Here is a 19,610-nt window from a genome sequence, read left to right on the forward strand (position 1 = left end):
GTGCTTGTAAATTTGAAGAAACGCTCGATGATGAAGGAGTTGAAATGCTCTTAATCACAGTCCTAAATTGAGGTAACAATTCGCTATGTTTATGCTTAATATGATTTGTCATACTCGTGGTGTTTGCCGCTTTACCCTGTTCACTGCGCGAACTTAATGCCTGGCACTGATTGCACTTTACTTTACTTAAATCATCTTCAATTTCATCAAATAATAGCCACACACGCGATTTCTTTCTGGACATTGTTAAGGTGCTCAAAATTCTCTTTATAAAAACAACATGTTACCACAAACACCTATATTACGAAATGGTCGATTTCGTTAGTCGGCCAAAATCGTAGTCGGCCCAACCTTACTGGATACTGATAGCAGAAGTCTAGATACTGCTGGCAGAACTTTAGATACTGGTGACAGAAGAATAAATACTGCTTGCAGAAGACTAGATACTGCTAATAAAAGACTAAACACTGTTTGCAGAAGGCTACTTAGTACTAATAGAAGATTAAATACTACTAATGGATTAGATGGCCTTTATGTAACACCTAATATTACTAGTAAGTATTATCATCATCATCAGTGGCATGAAAATATTACTCCATCATTCTGTTCTGTTTCGCATCTTGCTTTTATAGTTGATGATATTGTCTTCTTACACCTAGTCCATATATCTACTCTTGGGTCATACTTTAAACCTCTTTCTTATCGCCTCTTTCTTAATATTCTTGTGATTTTCTCCATTTCTCAGTCTTTCGACAACGCAAACAACCGATTTTTATAAATTTAGATCCTCATACAATGCATATTTTTCCAAGTCAGCGTCTTAGCCATTTACCATGTTCCATTATTAAAATTATGTATTGATACTTTGTTGTTCTTGTCAAAGTGACAGCTCTTAATTGGGTCATCAGACTTATTTGCCAGAAGACTTCTTTTAATCTCTTCGGCAGTGCGGTTATCCCAAGTCACTAGTGAGCCCAAGTATACAAAGGGCAGGTTTTATAGATGTCTTGTTGCATATATTTTCTTTTATTTGGGTTTTATTCAATTCTTTGCTCAGGTGAAAATCTTGAATATGAAAGATGTGTTATACTTTATGCATAATGATTTTGTTCTTGTTTGATGAATTAATACTGTTTTGACACTTATTTTGGCGCTGTTAATAAACAGTATCCACTCTTCTGGTCTATATAACGATGAAGTTTATGCAATTATGAGGAATTCGAATGAAACAACAAACTCTAATTGTTTATTATTAATACTCTATTTCCCCTCAAACAAAATATTTACAAAAAAACTCCAAACAAACGTTCTAAATTTTTTTTCTAGGTCACAACATCGTTTATATACATAAATACCTTCCACACGCTTACTTTAATATCCAATTATTACTCAGATCAGGTTTTTTATTTAACACCTTCTTTATAAATTACCTTTATGACGTCGCCGCCGCCAACCACAAAACGCAGATCCCATGACTGCGTTATCTGTTTGATCTAAAACCCAGTTCAAATTCGATGGTCAAACAAAATCCATTCCTTCCACCATCTCTTGTATAAATATAATAAAAACGATCGCCTCGGAAATTTTTATTTTTTAAATATAAAACGTTCTTAACGCGCTGTAATCTACTCATTTATATTTTCTCGTAGCAATAAACTTTGTTGTACACGAGTTAATCGTTATTTATTGTAAGTATAATCCTGATAACGATCGAAATAAATATACTCGATACACAATTTAAAATCGGTTTAGTTTTGTAGTAAAATATCTCTGATTCACAAACACTTTAGGTAGTTCGATTTTAAACAAATCGTTGGATTTTATCACAAAGTTTTGTGATATAATAATATTTTGTAGTGGAGTTTTTTTGTAAAAAGTGAACAAATTAAAAGTGCAATAATATTTTTGTGATGGCATCTTCAAAATTAAAATTACAAATTGGTGATAATCGAATGAATAAAGATGAATTAAGTTTTGGTGAAAAGCATGTATATCCTTTAACGCCGGTCCCTCCTGGTGGAAATTCATCTTCGATAACTCCGGAAATTCCATCTTCCTCGGCTTCATTTTGTTTATCAACACCACCCGAATCACCACTAACACTCCCACAAACGCCGGAAATTACATCTCAAACTCCTTCCGTTGGAACTGATGGTGATGAAACGGAGAAAATTTTGGTTATAGACGAAGAAATGTAAGTTCTTTTTAATTGTTTTTAATTCTTTTTTAATAATAAATCATTTTAGCCGCGATATCTTAATCGCGTTTGATCTTATCGATGTAAGTAATGAGATAATTTTTTTGCGGATAAATTCAGTATTTACTTCTGATTAATTTGTTAAAGACCGTAAATTATAAATGCGTGTGTGTGAAAAATTGATTTATGGTGGTTATAAATATTATTTTGGGTGTGATCTCGTGATTATGTAAAAAAATGTGAGATATATATTAAAATATTTGTTTTATTACGATCTAAAATAGATAAAATTTTTCAATAAAAAAAAATTTAATATTATTTCATTTATAAACATTCGATTTGCAACATGCACAGAATAGAAAGCATTGAGATATGAGTCATAAATTAACGTTGGCATTAATAAACACTGAGAGGACAAATGAGTGTCATAACTCATAACCAAGCAGCTGATGATCCAACAATCATCTACTATTATTATGTAATTAGAGATATTAAAATAAACAGAAAAGGATTAAGGAAATTTTCTTTTTAAATTTGGCGTAAAAATGATGAGGAATACGATGATTAACATTAAGATTGAGAAAAATATTTTATACAGTTATACTTTAGTGTTAGTAAACCAAGAAGCTACAAATCCGGTATTATCTAGATACAAGAAGTCAAAGATATACTTTGAAAACTGAAAATTCTCTAATTATCTAATGAATTGCTCAAATATAGAGAAAGAAAACTAACAGAAAATCAGCTCGCTCAGCTATCTACCACAGTGCTGTGCCAGTTAGAAAATAGATAAAACAATGAGATATTAGAAAAGGCCGCTCAATAACAGACGCTACATCTGACAGAGATGTAAATCAATAACAAGATGTAAGCTGGTAGTCAACATCTTCACCGAACTATTTATGGAATTTTCATACTTAGGTGTGCACATCTCAAGCACTCACGATCCCGTAAAGGACTTGAGAAGCCCGATAAACTGAAAGTTCGCAACTTTATGCTGCTAACACGATACTGTTTGGCTAAGCAAATTCATGCGTATGGATAGCAAAGTATTCTAGACCTGCATCCTCTCAATACAAAACTAAGAGCATGATAAGAGTAGGACAATCTTTAAGACATTGTGGGATGAGGAAGACAGAATGCCAGATAACAGACAACCCGGAACCAGTTCACCAGGCAGACCTCCAAAGAGATGGAGAAACAGCTGGCAGCCAACTTCAGGTAGAAGAAGAACTAATTTTATTAGCTTGGTAATTTTCGTGAAAATGACCTTATCATATGCACAAAATGAGGATCAGTTACAGAATGCTATAGTAGGAAATATTCCTCGAGCATTTTTCACCTAAACTATGGTAATCTAACGCAACTCATTTTTTAGAGCATATCTGTATAACAACACAAGTTTTCATCTCTTGGTCTTACTTCATATACTACACATGCGCAAAGATGCTGGGGGGAAGATGGCTTGAATGCTTAGAAAATTTTCATGGTAGAGTTGTGATCAGGTCAGCTTACAATTTATACAGACTATTATAGATTAAGATTATATCAGACAATTAAGAAATTATAAAAAAATTGTGATATCCCTATTTTGGGATTTTGGTATAACGCTTTGAACTTGTAGGTTAGGTTACCAACTTTTGAACGATTCATATATCTTTTGCGTAAAATTAGATATGAGTCCAGTGCACCAGCTAACATTATAAACATAATATATAAATTAAACACTAACAACACGACTGAAGTAAGGTCTAGAGAAGAAGTAATCGCACCACATGGCATCAAAAACTATAAGCACAGTGGTAGCAAGAGTAACAGTGAGATAACAAGTGGTAAGCTGGTATTCAACAACACTTCCATCGAACAAATCATAGAACTTTCCTACTTCTGTTTGCACATCGCAAGCACTCACGTTCACGCAATGGACCTGATAAACCAGATCTATAATTTCAGGCTGCTTCAAGATACTGTTACCGTCTAGAGAGAGAGGGGAAGAAGAAGAAGATTGTGAACCATGTCATTCAGTAAACTAATATAGAGGTTTCCATGAGGAACGGTGCTTTATAGAAAAGCTAAATGCTGCCTAGTTTCTACGATCCTATAACAAAAGCGGTTAATTTATGGAATGCAGTAAATGGATGTTCAAATTTCAACAAGACTTTAGCTAGAAACAGGTTATTATTACCAATTACAGCAATTAGTCGCCTTCCGTGGAAGGTACCCTTGCAAAGAATAGTTTCCTTCTAAACCAGGAATGGATGGAATAAAGATTAGGATACAATTAGGATTGCCAAATACATATACATCGAGAGACATAAGAGATCACCCTGAAAGCGTGTTATCTTAGATATGATAAAAAGAGACTTGAAGTATCATGATCAGGGAGAAACGTGACAACTAATAAACTTGCTTACCATTTTTGGACTTCTTTACTTTAAGATAATCTACGTTCATATAATAAATAAATTGCTCTATAGAGCAATTTTATTGATACTTATTAAAATTTTTTTTATGTGCGCAGTTCACTATCATACATTTCCTTCTTTTGTATCTGAACAATACAACTTCTTCCTATCGTAAAAAAGCGACAAAAGGCTGCTTTTTTATAGTTATATGAAATTTTATATGATAAATTTTATCGCAAGCTCTAGTATTCTCTTATACTAATGTATTCTGGTCTAAATTGTTGCAATGCATCTCGAGAAGGATTTATTTTCAATATTTCTTTAATTATGTAATGAAATAATTGCACCTTGAGAGCTTTAATTACCTCAATTATTACTTTTGTAGTAAAGCGTTAAATTTTGCCTAAAAAAAAAGAAATGAAAAATTGTGATAATTTTCATGCATCACAACATATAGGCAGTATACATAGAGACCATTTACCTAAAAATATTACGCAGGAAGAAGATGATAAAGGGCGCAGTGGGACGCAGTGACGCTTGATATTTATTCATAAAAAGAAACTCCGATCAACGTGGAAAATTTTGCAAGTCCAGGTAGGCTTAATCGCGGACTTGCTTAATAAACTAGTCTCGTTAATTGCAGATCAAGTTGGGAATACATTTGCCTACTTTTGAATTTAACGTACTCATCCTTCTGTCTAACATGATGCTTCCAGTTCAGTCTGCCTTCACGGTGGAGACCCAGATATTTTGTTGATTTTGCTTCAGAAATAGGACATCCTCGATACTGTTATGATGCTTTTTATTCGCCGCAACGCAAAATTGACGTTGATTTCAAACTATTAAGCTGTATTTTCCAATCCCTAGTTCGTTTATGAATTTTGTTAACTAAATGTCCCAAGTACAGCATCTTTTGGAATTTGAATATCTGCGGTATACAGTAGATAAAGAAATGATCCTAAAACACTGCCTTGGGGAACTCCAGCCAAGATCGGTTTGAATGTTAACTATCATGTGATCTGTTCTGATCTTTCAGAAAAGTATGATTCCAGTAATTGACAGTAATATCGCGGCAACTTTATGCCAAACTTGAACACATGTTCGCAGTGCCACATCTTGTCAAACGCGTGTTCTAGAAAATTACAGGACAGTATTTTTGCTCTTCAAATGCATTCTCAATAACGATTGTCATTCTATGTACTTAATCTATTGTAGGATGACGATTACCAAATCCAAATTGGATTTGTCAGGTTTTTGGAGCATAATTATCTATGTCGTCTTAAAACATTGCGGGTCATGATTCAGTCTCAAGCAGGCTTTAAAAAAGTATTTGAAATATCTTTCGAAGCATCTTTAATTAAAGTCTTTAATTTGTTTGTTTGAAGGTTGAATTTTCTTTTATCTGCGGTGTTTCTGAAACTATGCCATATTCTTTTTGCTTTCTAGACTTTTCTTTTACTGCGGCAGTAACCACCTTTGCAGCTGGTCGAATTAGTTTTATAAGATTTTGAGTCTGAACCGCAATGTCATCTTTATTTTTTAGTCTTGCGATTAAACTACTTAGGTATTCTAGTCTTACTTGTCCTAATCAGTATATTTGCTAGTAAGATTTTATTTCATTGCCTTTTTGATGATTGGCGCACTTAGGGTTAATAAAAGTTGGGTGTGATCAGGTGTTAATTCATATAGGTAGTCTTTCAGTTTTGAGTTGACTTGTTGTCCAGTTTGGTGGGCAATAATATTTTGTATTTTCCCATGTAGTTGTCCATAAGATTCACTCCACCTATATCTTTGTTGAAAGTGATGGAATAAAACTGCTTGGATAAAACACATTAATAATCAATCCATAAACTATAAGTCATAAAAGATTGTCCCTTATCATTGGTTATTACCAATTTAGAGCACTAAAACTGATTAATTTTCGGAGTATTACGTCTTTGACATGATTATAGGTAATAAATTAAAGACTGAAAGTGATGGAATAAAACTGCTTTAGAAAAAAGCATTAATAATCAACCCATACACCAGAATCTATAAAAAATGTTCCTCTATCATTGATTATTACGAACTTAGAGCATCAAAAATGACTAATTTTTAGAGTTTTACGTTTTTGACATGATTGTAAGTAATAAATAAGAGACTGCAAGTGATAGAGTGAAACTGTTTGAATAAAAAAACATTAACAATTAACCCATAAACTATAATCCATAAAAAATTTTGCCCTATGATTGTTTATTACCAACTTAGGGCACTAAAATTGATGAATATTTGGAGTATTACGTTTTTGACCTGATTATAGGTAATAAATTTAAGACAAAAACTGATGGGGTAAAACTTTTGTGATAAAAACCATTCATAATCAATCCATAACAGATTTTTTCCTATCATTGGCAATGGCCAACTTAGACCACTAAAACTGATGAATTTTGCAATTTTATGGTTTTGACATTATTATAGGTAATATATTAAAAACTAAAAATGATGGAGTGAAATGATTTAGATAGAAAAATTTCATAATGAACCTAAAAATTGTAATCCATAAAAAATTTGTCCTTATCATTGGTTATTACCAACTTGGAAAACAAAAACTGATAAATTTTCAAAATTTTGCGTTTCTAACATTCTTATAGATAATAAGTTACGACCTAAAGATGATGGAGTGAAATAGTTTAGATAAAAAACATTCATAATCAACTCAAAAATTATAGTCCATAACAAGGTCCGTTGAGTAAACATACTGTATAAGGTTATCCAACTCCCTATGAACGCTGTTGTTATGAACGTATCCCCTCCGCAAAGGCCCACAGACAAAGGCCTTGTTGTGACGTCATTGGAAGAATTGCCATTTCTGTTTTCATTTATATACGTAAACCAACAGAAACTCTTTATTTCTTGAATTTAATAACACTTTTTTAATTTTTAAATAATTATTAACATAAATATTATTATAATATTTTATTAAATTTATATTATATCATATTATGTTATATTTTTCCTCCAATGATGTCACGTTTCCCACCTCACCCCGCCAACGTCAAGTTGTTCGAGTTGGATAACCTTATAACCAATACTCAACGGACCTTGAGTCCATAAGAGATTTGTCTCTATCATTGGTTATTACCAACCTAGGGAACTAATATTGAAGAATTTTCAGGGTTTCGCGATTTTAACACTATTATAGGTAATAAATTAAAAACTGAAAGTGATGGACTGAAATGATTTAGATAAAAAACATTAATAATCAACTCATAAATTATAATCCATAAAAAATTCGTCCTTATCATTAATTGTTACCAACCTAGGAAACAAAAACTGATGAATTTACAGAATTTTACATTTCTAACATTATTATAGATAATAAGTTTCGACCTCAAGATGATGGACTGAAATAGTTTAGATGAAAATCATTCGTAATCAACTCAAAAATTATAGTCCATAAGAGATTTGTCTCTATCATTGGTTATTACCAACCTAGGGAATTAATATTAAAGAATTTTCAGAGTTTCGCGATTTTAACACTATTATAGGTAAGAAATTAAAGACTGAAAGTGATGGAGTAAAATGATTTAGATAAAAAACATTAATAATCAACTCATAAATTATAATCCATAAAAAATTTGTACTTGTCATTAGCTATTACCAACCTAGGAAACAAAAACTGATGAATTAACAGAATTTTGCATTTCTCACTTTATTATAGATAATAAGTTACGGCCTAAAGATGATGGAGTGAAATAATTTATATGAAAAACATTCATAAATAACTCAAAAATTATAATCCATAAGAGATTTGTCTCTGTCATTGGTTATTACCAACCTAAGGAACTAATATTGAAGAATTTTCAGGGTTTCGCGATTTTAACTCTATTATAACTACTAAATTAAAGACTGAAAGTGATGGAGTGAAGTGTTTTAGATAAAAAACATTAATAATCAACTCATAAATTATAATCTATGAACAATTTGTCCTTATCATTGGTTATTACCAAGCTAGGAAACAAATACTGATGAATTTTCAGAATTTTACATTTCTAATATTGTTATAGATAATAAGTTACGGCCTAAAGATGGTGGAATGAAATAGTTTATATGAAAAACATTCATAAATAACTCAAAAATTATAATCCATAAAAGATTTGTCCCCGTCATTGTTTATTACCAACCTAGGGAGCTAATATTGAAAAATTTTCAAGGTTTCGCGATTTTAACACTATTATAGGTAATAAATTAAAAACTGAAAGTAATGGAGTGAAATGATTTAGATAAAAAACATTAATAATCAACTCATAAATTATAATCCATAAACAATTTGTCCTTATCATTGCTTATTACCAACCTAGGAAACAAAAACTGATGAATTTCTGGACAGTCCTTAAGAAGTGTTCTCCATTTTTTTGCTATATGAGCCTAATATCGGTTGCAGTAACACGGCCTTTCTGGTCATGGAAGATGGCATATTCAGCTGATGATAAGTTAGATATTGCTCGAAATCGGTCCCCAGATAAAATAAGACAAAAAAGTTGCACCTATAAGATATTTTTTATTTTTTGCTTAAATTTTAAAAATTAAATGGTTGTTGAGTTTATTTAATTTTCTTCATAAATTTATTTTACATACAACTAACATTTCAAAATTTTTTACTCGTTCGTAACTCCCATTAATACTCCATACGCTTAAAGCTTTAAAATTTCGCAAATCCACTTTGCTTACTTTCCACATATTTTCATGGAAAACTCTCCCAATGTACCACCGATAATTACCAGCATCTTGATATCCACCAGGAACTAATTTACAATACTCAGAAGGAATTAAATTCCCCTCATAAAAAAATTTCTCCATGTTAACAGTAACCCATTTCAAAACTCTAGATGAACATAATATCTAAACAAAAAATCATAAAATATTTATAATTTTGTAAATTCTTTTTACTTTAACATCATCTTTGGTTTCAAATTTTCCAACATATTCACCAATAAACGTTTGATTTTGGGAGTATATAGAACCAGGAATTAAGGTGCATTTTTGAAATTTTTGTCCTATATAAAGTCCATAAGCTGCTGTTACTGCATCCGGGGGGATTGAAGCATCATAATCTCTCCAATAATAATCATAATCTTAATAAAATTAATTAAATTAATAAAAAATAATTAAAATAAGAAAGAAATTTACCGGAATTAGATTGTATCCCACATAAAAATATGGTTAATATAAAAATTTCAATTACAAAATTATGCTTCATGCTTCAAAAACTTTTAATAAAACGATTTAGAAAACTGGCGTTGCTTAAAATGCAACCCGTTTTTATATACATAGGTAGACGATGATTAACTTTAAATGAAGTAAATATTTACATCTATTATTATATTTTATCTAACGTGTAATTATTTACGTTTTAGATCATTTTGGGAAAAAATGAAATGTGGCAATAACATAAATGATAAGAAATCTTCTTTATATTTATAACAATTATTTAATAATTAAATTTATTAAATATAGATAATACTCAATAATCTAACTAAATTTCATTTCTATCTTTAACTATAAAAAACTTATTTTCAATTATATTATAGTTTAATTTTTTCTTGCTTTCTTTTTTTTTAACTTTAAACGGAAATCCCAATTGAACCGAAACTCACCACAATCGAATTAACCACTTTAAAAACTCCTCACCAATCCGTTCTCTCTACAACTTATTCTCTTCTGGCTTATTTAAAATGTTTTCTCTTCATTGAGGCGTCTCATAAGATTAGTACCCTCTAAGAAATTGTGGGGTAACAACTAAATTTAAGGTTTATTTATTTTATTGATTTTAAATTATTCAATGAAATGGAATTATTAAATTCAAAGATTTATATTTATACGATTATTTTGTTTTAGAGTTCCTCTTCGGAATGTTAGAAGGAAATCTGTCACTTCTGCCGTTCCAAAGATGCTTAAACCCGGTGAATTGGATAGTTCTGGCGGGTATTCTCCGGGGACTTCTATTACGTCGGTTAATTCGCTAGCTAGTTTACTCAAAGAAAAGATACAGGTAAATTCAGTTATAATTATATTAGATGCCAAGTATAATATTTTCAGGACGTTTATGAATTAGCCGAACCGATCTTGTTACATTGATTGAGAAATTTTAATTCAAAAAGTTTAAAAGTATTCTATTAATTTTAATTTTAAAATTGGGTTCTTCAATGATCCCATGGTATTGTTAAAGTTAGTTAATGATTGCATAGAACTTTTCGGGATACATAAAGAACATTATGTGAAGAACTGCGGCTAAGTCCGAAATTGAACTTAATTTCTGCAATTTGTTACTTGAAAAGATTTCAACATTAATCTCCCCTGTTATTTGCTATTTCCATATATGATTTTATATTAACTAAGCCTATATTCTTCGGATTACAGGTAGCAAATATATTCAAAAAAATCTTAAATTGCTTATCATTGATAATTACGAAGCTATAAAATGACGTTTTTGACATAATATTGCTAATAAATTAAAGGCTGAAAGTGAAGGAATAAAACTGCTTGGTAAAAAACACTAATAATCAATCCATAAACGATAATTCATAAAAGATTTTCCACCATCATTAGTTATTACCAACCTAAAGCATTAAAACTGACGAATTTTTGGAGTTTTACGTCTTGAACATGATTGTAGGTAATAAATTAAAAACTGAAAGTGATAGAGTGAAACTGTTGGAATAAAAAAACATTAATAATCAACCCATAAACGACAATCCATAAAAGATTTTTCGCCATCATTAGTTATTACCAACCTAGGGCATTAAAACTGACGAATTTTTGGAGTTTTACGTCTTGAACATGATTGTAGGTAATAAATTAAAAACTGAAAGTGATAGAGTGAAACTGTTGGAATAAAAAACATTAATAATCAACCCATAAACGACAATCCATAAAAGATTTTTCGCCATCATTAGTTATTACCAACCTAGGGCACTAAAACTGATGAATTTTTGGAGTTTTACGTTTTTGACATGATTATAGGTAATAAATTAAAGACTGCAAGAGATGGAATAAAACTGCTTGATAAAAAAACACTGACAATCAATCCATAAACGATAATTCATAAAAGATTTTCTCCCATCATTAGTTATTACCAACCTAGGGCATTAAAACTGACGAATTTTTGGAGTTTTACGTCTTGAACATAATTGTAGGAATAAATTAAAAACTGAAAGTGATAGAGTGAAACTGTTAGAATAAAAAACATTAATAATCAACCCATAAACGACAATCCATAAAAGATTTTTCGCCATCATTAGTTATTACCAACCTAGGGCACTAAAACTGATGAATTTTTGGAGTTATACGTTTTTGACATGATTATAGGTAATAAATTAAAGACTGCAAGAGATGGAATAAAACTGCTTGGTAAAAAAACACTGACAATCAATCCATAAACGATAATTCATAAAAGAATTTCTCCCATCATTAGTTATTACCAACCTAGGGCATTAAAACTGACGAATTTTTGGAGTTTTACGTCTTGAACATAATTGTAGGAATAAATTAAAAACTGAAAGTGATAGAGTGAAACTGTTAGAATAAAAAACATTAATAATCAACCCATAAACGACAATCCATAAAAGATTTTTCGCCATCATTAGTTATTACCAACCTAGGGCACTAAAACTGATGAATTTTTGGAGTTTTACGTTTTTGACATGATTATAGGTAATAAATTAAAGACTGAAAGTGATTGCATAAAACTGCTTGGTAAAAAAACATTAATAATCAATCCATAAACGATAATTCATAAAAGATTTTCCCCCATCATTAGTTATTACCAACCTAGGGCATTAAAACTGACGAATTTTTGGAGTTTTATGTCTTGAACAAGATTGTAGGTAATAAATTAAAAACTGAAAGAGATAGAGTGAAACTGTTGGAATAAAAACATTAACAATCAACCCATAAACGATAATCCATAAAATGTTTTTCTCCATCATTGGTTATCAACTTAGAGCACTAAAACTTATGAATTGTTGGAGTTTTACGTTTTTGACATGATTATAGGTAATAAATTAAAACTGAAAGTGATGGAATAAAACTACTTGGAAAAAAGCATTAACAATCAACCCATAAACGGTTATCTATAAAAGATTTTTCCCCATCATTGATTATTACCAACTTTGAGCACTAAAACTTTTAAAAGGTAAAAGTTTAGTGTTTTTGACATGATTGTACGTAATAAATTAAAGAGTGAAAATGATGGTATAAAACTGCTGGGATGAAAAATATTAATAATCAACTCGTAAACTATAATCCATAACAGATTGTCGGAAATAAAAACTGATGAATTTTCAGAATTTTGCATTTCTAACATTGTTATAGGTAATAAATTACGGCCTAAAGATGATGGAGTGAAACAGTTTAGAACAACATTCATAATCAACTCAAAAATTATAATCCATAAGAAATTTGTCCCTGCCATTCGTTATTACCAACCTAGGGAACTAAAACTGAAAAATTGTAAATTAATTTAAGTAAGTTTTCCTTTTCAATTCCGATACCTTCATTTTTTACCGCTTTTATTGTTTTCCATTTAACGTTTTTTGTTATTTTTTTCTTTTTTTCCTATATTAGGAACTGAAGATGAAACAATAGTTTCGAAACATGTTTACTATTTGAATTAAATTAAACTTATTAGTATTTCTCAAAAAAAGTTTATTATATGTATTTATTTGAGAAATATTTCACCCCTTTTACTATTATAGATAATACATTAAAGACTGAAAGTGATACAGTAAAATGGTTTAGATAAAAAACATTGATAATCAACTCATAAGTTATATTCCATAAACGATTTGACCCTATTACTGGCTATTACCAACCTAGGCAACCAAAACTGATGAATTTTCAGAGTTTTGCGTTTCTAACACTGTTATAGGTAATAAGTTACCCCCTGAAGAAGATGGAGTGAAATAGTTTAGATAATAAATATTCGTAATCAACCTATAAATTATAATCCATCAAAGATTTGTCCCTAAAGTTGGTTATTACCAACTTAGAAAACAAAAGCTGACGAATTTTCAAAATTTTGCGTTTCTTGAACTATTATAAGTAACAAGTTACAGTCCGAAAATGATTGAGTGAACTGGTTTAGATAGAAAACATTAATAATCAACTCATAAATGATAATCCATAAAAGATTTGTCCCTATCCTTGGTTATTACCAACCTAAAAAACAGAAACTGACGGATTTCTAGGGTTTTGCGTTTCTAATACTGTTGTAAGTAATAAGTTACGGCCTGAAGATGATGGAGTGAAATAGTTTAGATGAAAAATATTCGTAATCAATCGATAAATTATAATCTATAATAGATTTGTCCCTATCGTTGGTCATTACCAACCTAGAAAACAAAAGCTGACGAAGTTTCAGAATTTTGCGTTTCTTACACTATTATAGGTAATAAGTTACAGTTTGAAGATGATGGAGTGAAATAGTTTAGATAGAAAACATTGATAATCAACCCATAAATTATAATCCATAAAAGATTTGTCCCTATCGTTGGTTATTACCAACCTAGAAAACAAAAACTAACGAAGTTTCAGAATTTTGCGTTTCTTACACTATTATAGGTAATAAGTTACAGTCAGAAGATGACGGAATGAAATGGTTTAGATAGAAAACATTGATAATCAACCCATAAATTATAATCCATAAAAGATTTGTCCCTATCGTTGGTTATTACCAACCTAGAAAACAAAAACTGACGAATTTTCAGAATTTTTCGTTTCTTACACTATTATAGGTAATAAGTTACAGTTTGAAGATGATGGAGTGAAATAGTTTGGATGAAAAATATTCGTAATCAATCGATAAATTGATATATATAAGAGATTTGTCCTTAAAGTTGGTTATTACCAACTTAGAAAACAAAAACTAACGAAGTTTCAGAATTTTGCGTTTCTTACACTATTATAGGTAATAAGTTACAGTCTGAAGATGACGGAATGAAATGGTTTAGATAGAAAACATTGATAATCAACCCATAAATTATAATCCATAAAAGATTTGTCCCTATCGTTGGTTATTACCAACCTAGAAAACAAAAACTGACGAATTTTCAAAATTTTGCGTTTCTTACGCTATTATAGGTAATAAGTTGCAGACTGAAGATGATGGAGTGAAATAGTTTGGATGAAAAATATTCGTAATCAACCGATAAATTGTAATATATAATAGATTTGTCCTTAAAGTTGGTTATTACCAACTTAGAAAACAAAAACTAACGAAGTTTCAGAATTTTGCGTTTCTTACACTATTATAGGTAATAAGTTACAGTCTGAAGATGATGGAATGAAATGGTTTAGATAGAAAACATTGATAATCAACCCATAAATTATAATCCATAAAAGATTTGTCCCTATCGTTGGTTATTACCAACCTAGAAAACAAAAACTGACGAATTTTCAGAATTTTGCATTTCTATCATTGTTATAGATAATAAGTTACGGCCTAAAGATGGTGGAGTGAAATGGTTTAGATGAAAAACATTCATAATCAACTCAAAAATTATAATCCATAAGAGATTTGTCCCTATCATTGGTTATTACCAACCTAGGGAACTAATATTGCAGAATTTTCAAAGTTTCGCGATTTTAACACTATTATAGGTAATAAATTAAAGACTGAAAGTGATGGAGTGAAATGTTTTAGATAAAAAATATTAAAATCAACTCATAAATTATAATCCATAAAAAAATATGTCCTTATCATTAGTTATTACCAACCTAGGAAACAAAAACTGATGAATTTACAAAATTTTCCATTTCTAGCATTATTGTAGATAATAAATTACGTCATAAAGATGATGGAGTGAAATAGTTTAGATGAAAAACAATCGTAATCTACTCAAAAACTATAATTCATAAGAAATTTGTCCCCGTCATTGTTTATTACCAACCTAGGGAACTAATATTGAAGAATTTTCAGCGTTTCGCGATTTTAACACTTTTATAGGTGGTAAATTAAAGACTGAAAGTGATGGAGTGAAATGATTTAGATAAAAAACATTAAAAATCAACTCATAAATTATAATCCATAAAAAATTTGTCCTTATCGTTGGTTATTTCTAACCTAGGAAACAAAATCCGATGAATTTTCAGAACTTTGCATTTCTAACATTATTATAGATAATAAGTTACGACCTAAAGATGATAGAGTGATATAGATTAGATGAAAAGCAATCATAATCAAATCAAAAACTATAATCCATAAGAGATTTATCCCCGTTATTGTTTATTACCAACCTACGGAACTAATATTGAAGAATTTTCATTAAAGACTAAAAGTGATCACTTCTTATTACCAACTGATAGAACTAAAATTGGCTAACTGACTAAAAATTTTATAATTTTTGCGTTCTTAACAAATTAAATAAATAAATTTAAACAAATTTCTTTTAGTATTAGTTTATTATAAACATTAAATACTTATTAAATTTTAGAAATAATCTCATAATAATTCGATTCATTTTCTTTCTAGAACCTCCCCTCACAAATCCGGAAGAAAAAACCAAAAGAATACAAAATCCGCGCATTCGTCGGATTCCTATTCATCGCAATCGTTTTCCTCGTCGGATTCGCTTACGTCCTATACCAACAAAAACTCCTCCAAAAAGCCTATTTCGACAAAATCAAATTCAACAAAGCAAAACGCGAAATCAAATTTTTCAACAACGACGGCGTCAACATCATCAAAGGAAACCTCGGCACCACGTTACCAAACAACAAAATATTCCCATGTTTACCCCAAAACACCCGCAACGACGACAGCATTTGCTTAGAATGGATGGACGGAGCCCGCCTTTACATCGATTTATTCCAAATGAACCCCGAAACACGTTGTTACAATTTCCAATGGATTTCTTTAAACGAAAAAGTGGAACCAACAGATTGTTTCGATCTAGTCCCCGGTGAATATTGGTACGGAGGGGGGCAAAATCAAGATGTATCTTGGCCCTTAAATAAGTTAAATCACGATTTTGTCCCGTTTATAACCGGCAGTATTGAGAAACATCAATGGGGGAATGTTTTAAAGCGTTATTTTATTAATTCGCGGGGTGTTGCTATTTTTATAAGCGATTCAGCCCCTCTTTATATCTCGATTAAAAATTCAACGGGGTTAATAAAACAGTTTTGTTTGAAAGCGAAATACGACGATTTCGCTTATTTTAATAAAATAACTTCTTATCCTACGTTAAATTACAGCATTTGTACCGCCCCTAACACAACTATTTTGCACTCTAATTTAAGTAAGAAAGATAATTGGGATGGGTTAAAACCCTTTGAGGATGAGATAATTGATAGTTTATTAACCGAGCCGTTATGGGAGGTTCCCTCGACGTCGAAAAGCGAGTTTAATGAAGAAACTTTATCGACTTATACCCAAAATATAATGAATTTGGGTTTTTTGAAACAAGGGCATGTTTTGGTGAATGAATTTTGGCAGAAAGAAATTGGTGATTTTGCTTTGGATGTGGAGCGTTTTGCTAATTTTGAGAATATGATGGAGGCTTTACATAGGAGGGGGGTTCGCTTGGTTGTCTCAATCCAGCCGTTTATCTCAACGGAGAGTTTGAATTTCGCTGAAACGGTTCGAAAGCGATTATTAATTTCTGAGAGAGGGAGTGATGGGAAAATTCCTGCTTTAACTCGGTATAAATCGCTTGAAAGTGCCGCAGTTTTGGATATAACGAATAAGAATACTTCGCCGTGGTTGATTGAGAAGTTAAAATTTTTAATGGAGAAGCACAAATTTAGCACTTTCTTCATTGATTTCGGCACCGCTTACAACATCCCTCATTATTATCAAACCGAGATGGATTTATTTAATCCTGATCAATACAAAACTTTATTTATAAACAGCTTACAAGACACCGTGAGTATTTTTGGGGTAAACAGCGCGGTTCAAGAACCCAAAGTCCCCATTTTTGTTTCATTACCCCCATTTCAATCGTCTTGGGAAGGATTACGCCGCGTTATCCCAACCGTTTTAACTTACGGGTTAATTGGGTATCATTATTTAATCCCCGGCGCTGTAGGAGGTGATTACGAAGCCTCTTTCACCACTAAAACAAAACAAAACGTCACTGGAATCAACATTGAGTTACCCGATAAAGAATTATACATGAGATGGTTGCAATTAGCTACTTTTTTGCCTGTTATGCGATTCACCTACTTACCTAGTTATTACAGCGATGAAAAAGTCTTGGAGATGGCTAAAGTTATGGCTTCGATACGACAAGTTACGGTGAGATTCTTTATTTAATACTTAAATAAATTGTATAGATAAGAAAAAATAAATAGCGTTAATAAAATCCAAGAAAACGTTGTTAAAATTGATACAAAAATGAATCCGATTATTTTAAGGGGTTGTTTTAAAATCATTTCTTTCTTTTAATTATGCCAAATTGAAGTTTAATTACATTTAAATCAAAGTCAAAAAATTAATTATTTTTTTAGATAACCCCGTTGTTAAAAAAATACGTTAAAGAAACTCTTCGTCATGGTTTGCCGTTAATTCGTCCATTATGGATGCTTCAACCGAACGATCCGGCTTGTCACGCGGTTTCCGATGAATTTGCAATTGGGGATGAGTTGATTGTCGCGCCCGTTTTGCATTCGGGGGCGCGTCAAAGAGAAGTTTATTTACCTGCGGGGGTTTGGATGGATGGTATTGATAGTAGTAAGCGAAAGGGAAATCGGTGGATTCACGATTATAAAGTGGAGGAGGATAAAATTGCGTATTTTAGGAAAATGCCTGATGATACGAGGTTGTAAAAAATAATTTTATAAAGTTAAGTAAATAGTAAGAGGAAAAATGTATTAATTTAATTGATTTTAATGTGATATCTATCTGTATTATATTTTTTGTGATTTAAAAATAAAAAATTTGTGTTGTCCGATTTCTATGACCTTTCATGACCTTTTTGGGTACGTTTTAAATCATGTACAGTTAATTAATTAATAACAAATTTTTCCCCATCATTGGTTATTACCAACCTAGGGCACTAAAACTTATGAATTTTTGGAGTTTTACGTTTTTGACATAATTATAGGTAATAAATTAAAAACTGAAAGTGATGGAATATAGCTTCTTGGGGAAAAAACATGAATAATCAACCCACACACCAAAATCCATAAAAGGTGTTCCCTTATCATTGGTTATTACGAACTTAGAGCATTAAAATTGACAAATTTTTGGGGTTTTACATCTGAAACGTGATTGTAGGTAACAAATCAAAAACTGAAAGTGATACAGTGAAACTGTTTGCATAAAAACATTAACAATCAACCCATAAATGATAATCCATAAAAGGTTTTTCCCAATCATTGATCATTACCAACCTAGGGCACTAAAATTTATGAATTTTTGGAGTTTTACGTTTTTGACATAATTATAGGTAATAAATTAAAGATTGAAAGTGATAGAATAAAGCTTCTTGGGGAAAAAACATTAATAATCAACCCACACACCAGAATCCATAAAAGGTGTTCCCTTATCATAGGTTATTACGAACTTACAGCATTAAAATTGACAAATTTTTGGAGTTTTACGTCTGAAACGTGATTGTAGGTAACAAATCAAAAACTGAAAGTGATACAGTTAAACTGTTGGCATAAAAACATTAACAATCAACCCATAAATGATAATCCATAAAAGGTTTTTCCCCATCATTGGTTATTACCAACCTAGGGCACTAAAACTTATGAATTTTTGGAGTTTTACGTTTTTGACATAATTATAGGTAATAAATTAAAGACTGAAAGTGATGGAATAACGCTTCTTGGGGAAAAAACATTAATAATCAACCCACACACCAGAATCCATAAAAGGTGTTCCCTTATCATTGGTTATTACGAACTTAAGCATTAAAATTGACAAATTTTTGGAGTTTTACGTCTGAAACGTGATTGTAGGTATCAAATCAAAAACTGAAAGTGATACAGTGAAACTGTTGGCATAAAAACATTAACAATCA

At 30.9% G+C, this 19,610-nt stretch overlaps 2 protein-coding genes across 7 annotated transcripts in view; one reads left to right on the forward strand and one right to left on the reverse strand.

Annotated features, from left to right (window-relative positions):
* Window positions 1–18,533, forward strand: part of LOC111413916 (myogenesis-regulating glycosidase) — a 34,933-nt gene extending 16,400 nt beyond the window's left edge. For 3 of the 5 annotated variants that reach the window (XM_023045057.2, XM_023045058.2, XM_023045060.2), the window contains 3 exons: window positions 10,480–10,633; window positions 16,112–17,878; window positions 18,091–18,533. In XM_023045057.2, the coding sequence (XP_022900825.1) occupies window positions 10,480–10,633; window positions 16,112–17,878; window positions 18,091–18,408 (2,239 nt within the window). In that variant the 3' untranslated portion in view covers window positions 18,409–18,533. Of the gene's footprint in view, window positions 1–1,606; window positions 2,195–10,298; window positions 10,392–10,479; window positions 10,634–16,111; window positions 17,879–18,090 lie in introns of those variants that run through there. The other 2 variants (XM_023045059.2, XM_023045062.2) reach the window with 2 other exon arrangements.
* On the reverse strand, window positions 9,165–9,883 carry LOC111413918 (uncharacterized). Of its 2 annotated transcripts, none has more exons than XM_023045064.2 (3): window positions 9,772–9,883; window positions 9,538–9,716; window positions 9,165–9,483 (listed from the first exon to the last, which is right to left on the reverse strand). In XM_023045064.2, exons 1-3 carry the CDS (start codon window positions 9,839–9,841, stop codon window positions 9,199–9,201), a joined length of 534 nt encoding a protein of 177 aa, XP_022900832.2. In that variant the 5' UTR covers window positions 9,842–9,883; the 3' UTR covers window positions 9,165–9,198. The 2 variants fall into 2 exon arrangements, with proteins under 2 accessions (XP_022900832.2, XP_022900831.2); XM_023045063.2 differs by having other exon boundaries at window positions 9,532–9,716.
* Window positions 18,534–19,610: the final 1,077 nt, after the last annotated feature.

Source organism: Onthophagus taurus, chromosome 3 (assembly GCF_036711975.1).
Source record: "Onthophagus taurus isolate NC chromosome 3, IU_Otau_3.0, whole genome shotgun sequence".
In the NCBI taxonomy this organism is placed as follows: Eukaryota; Metazoa; Arthropoda; class Insecta; order Coleoptera; family Scarabaeidae; genus Onthophagus; species Onthophagus taurus.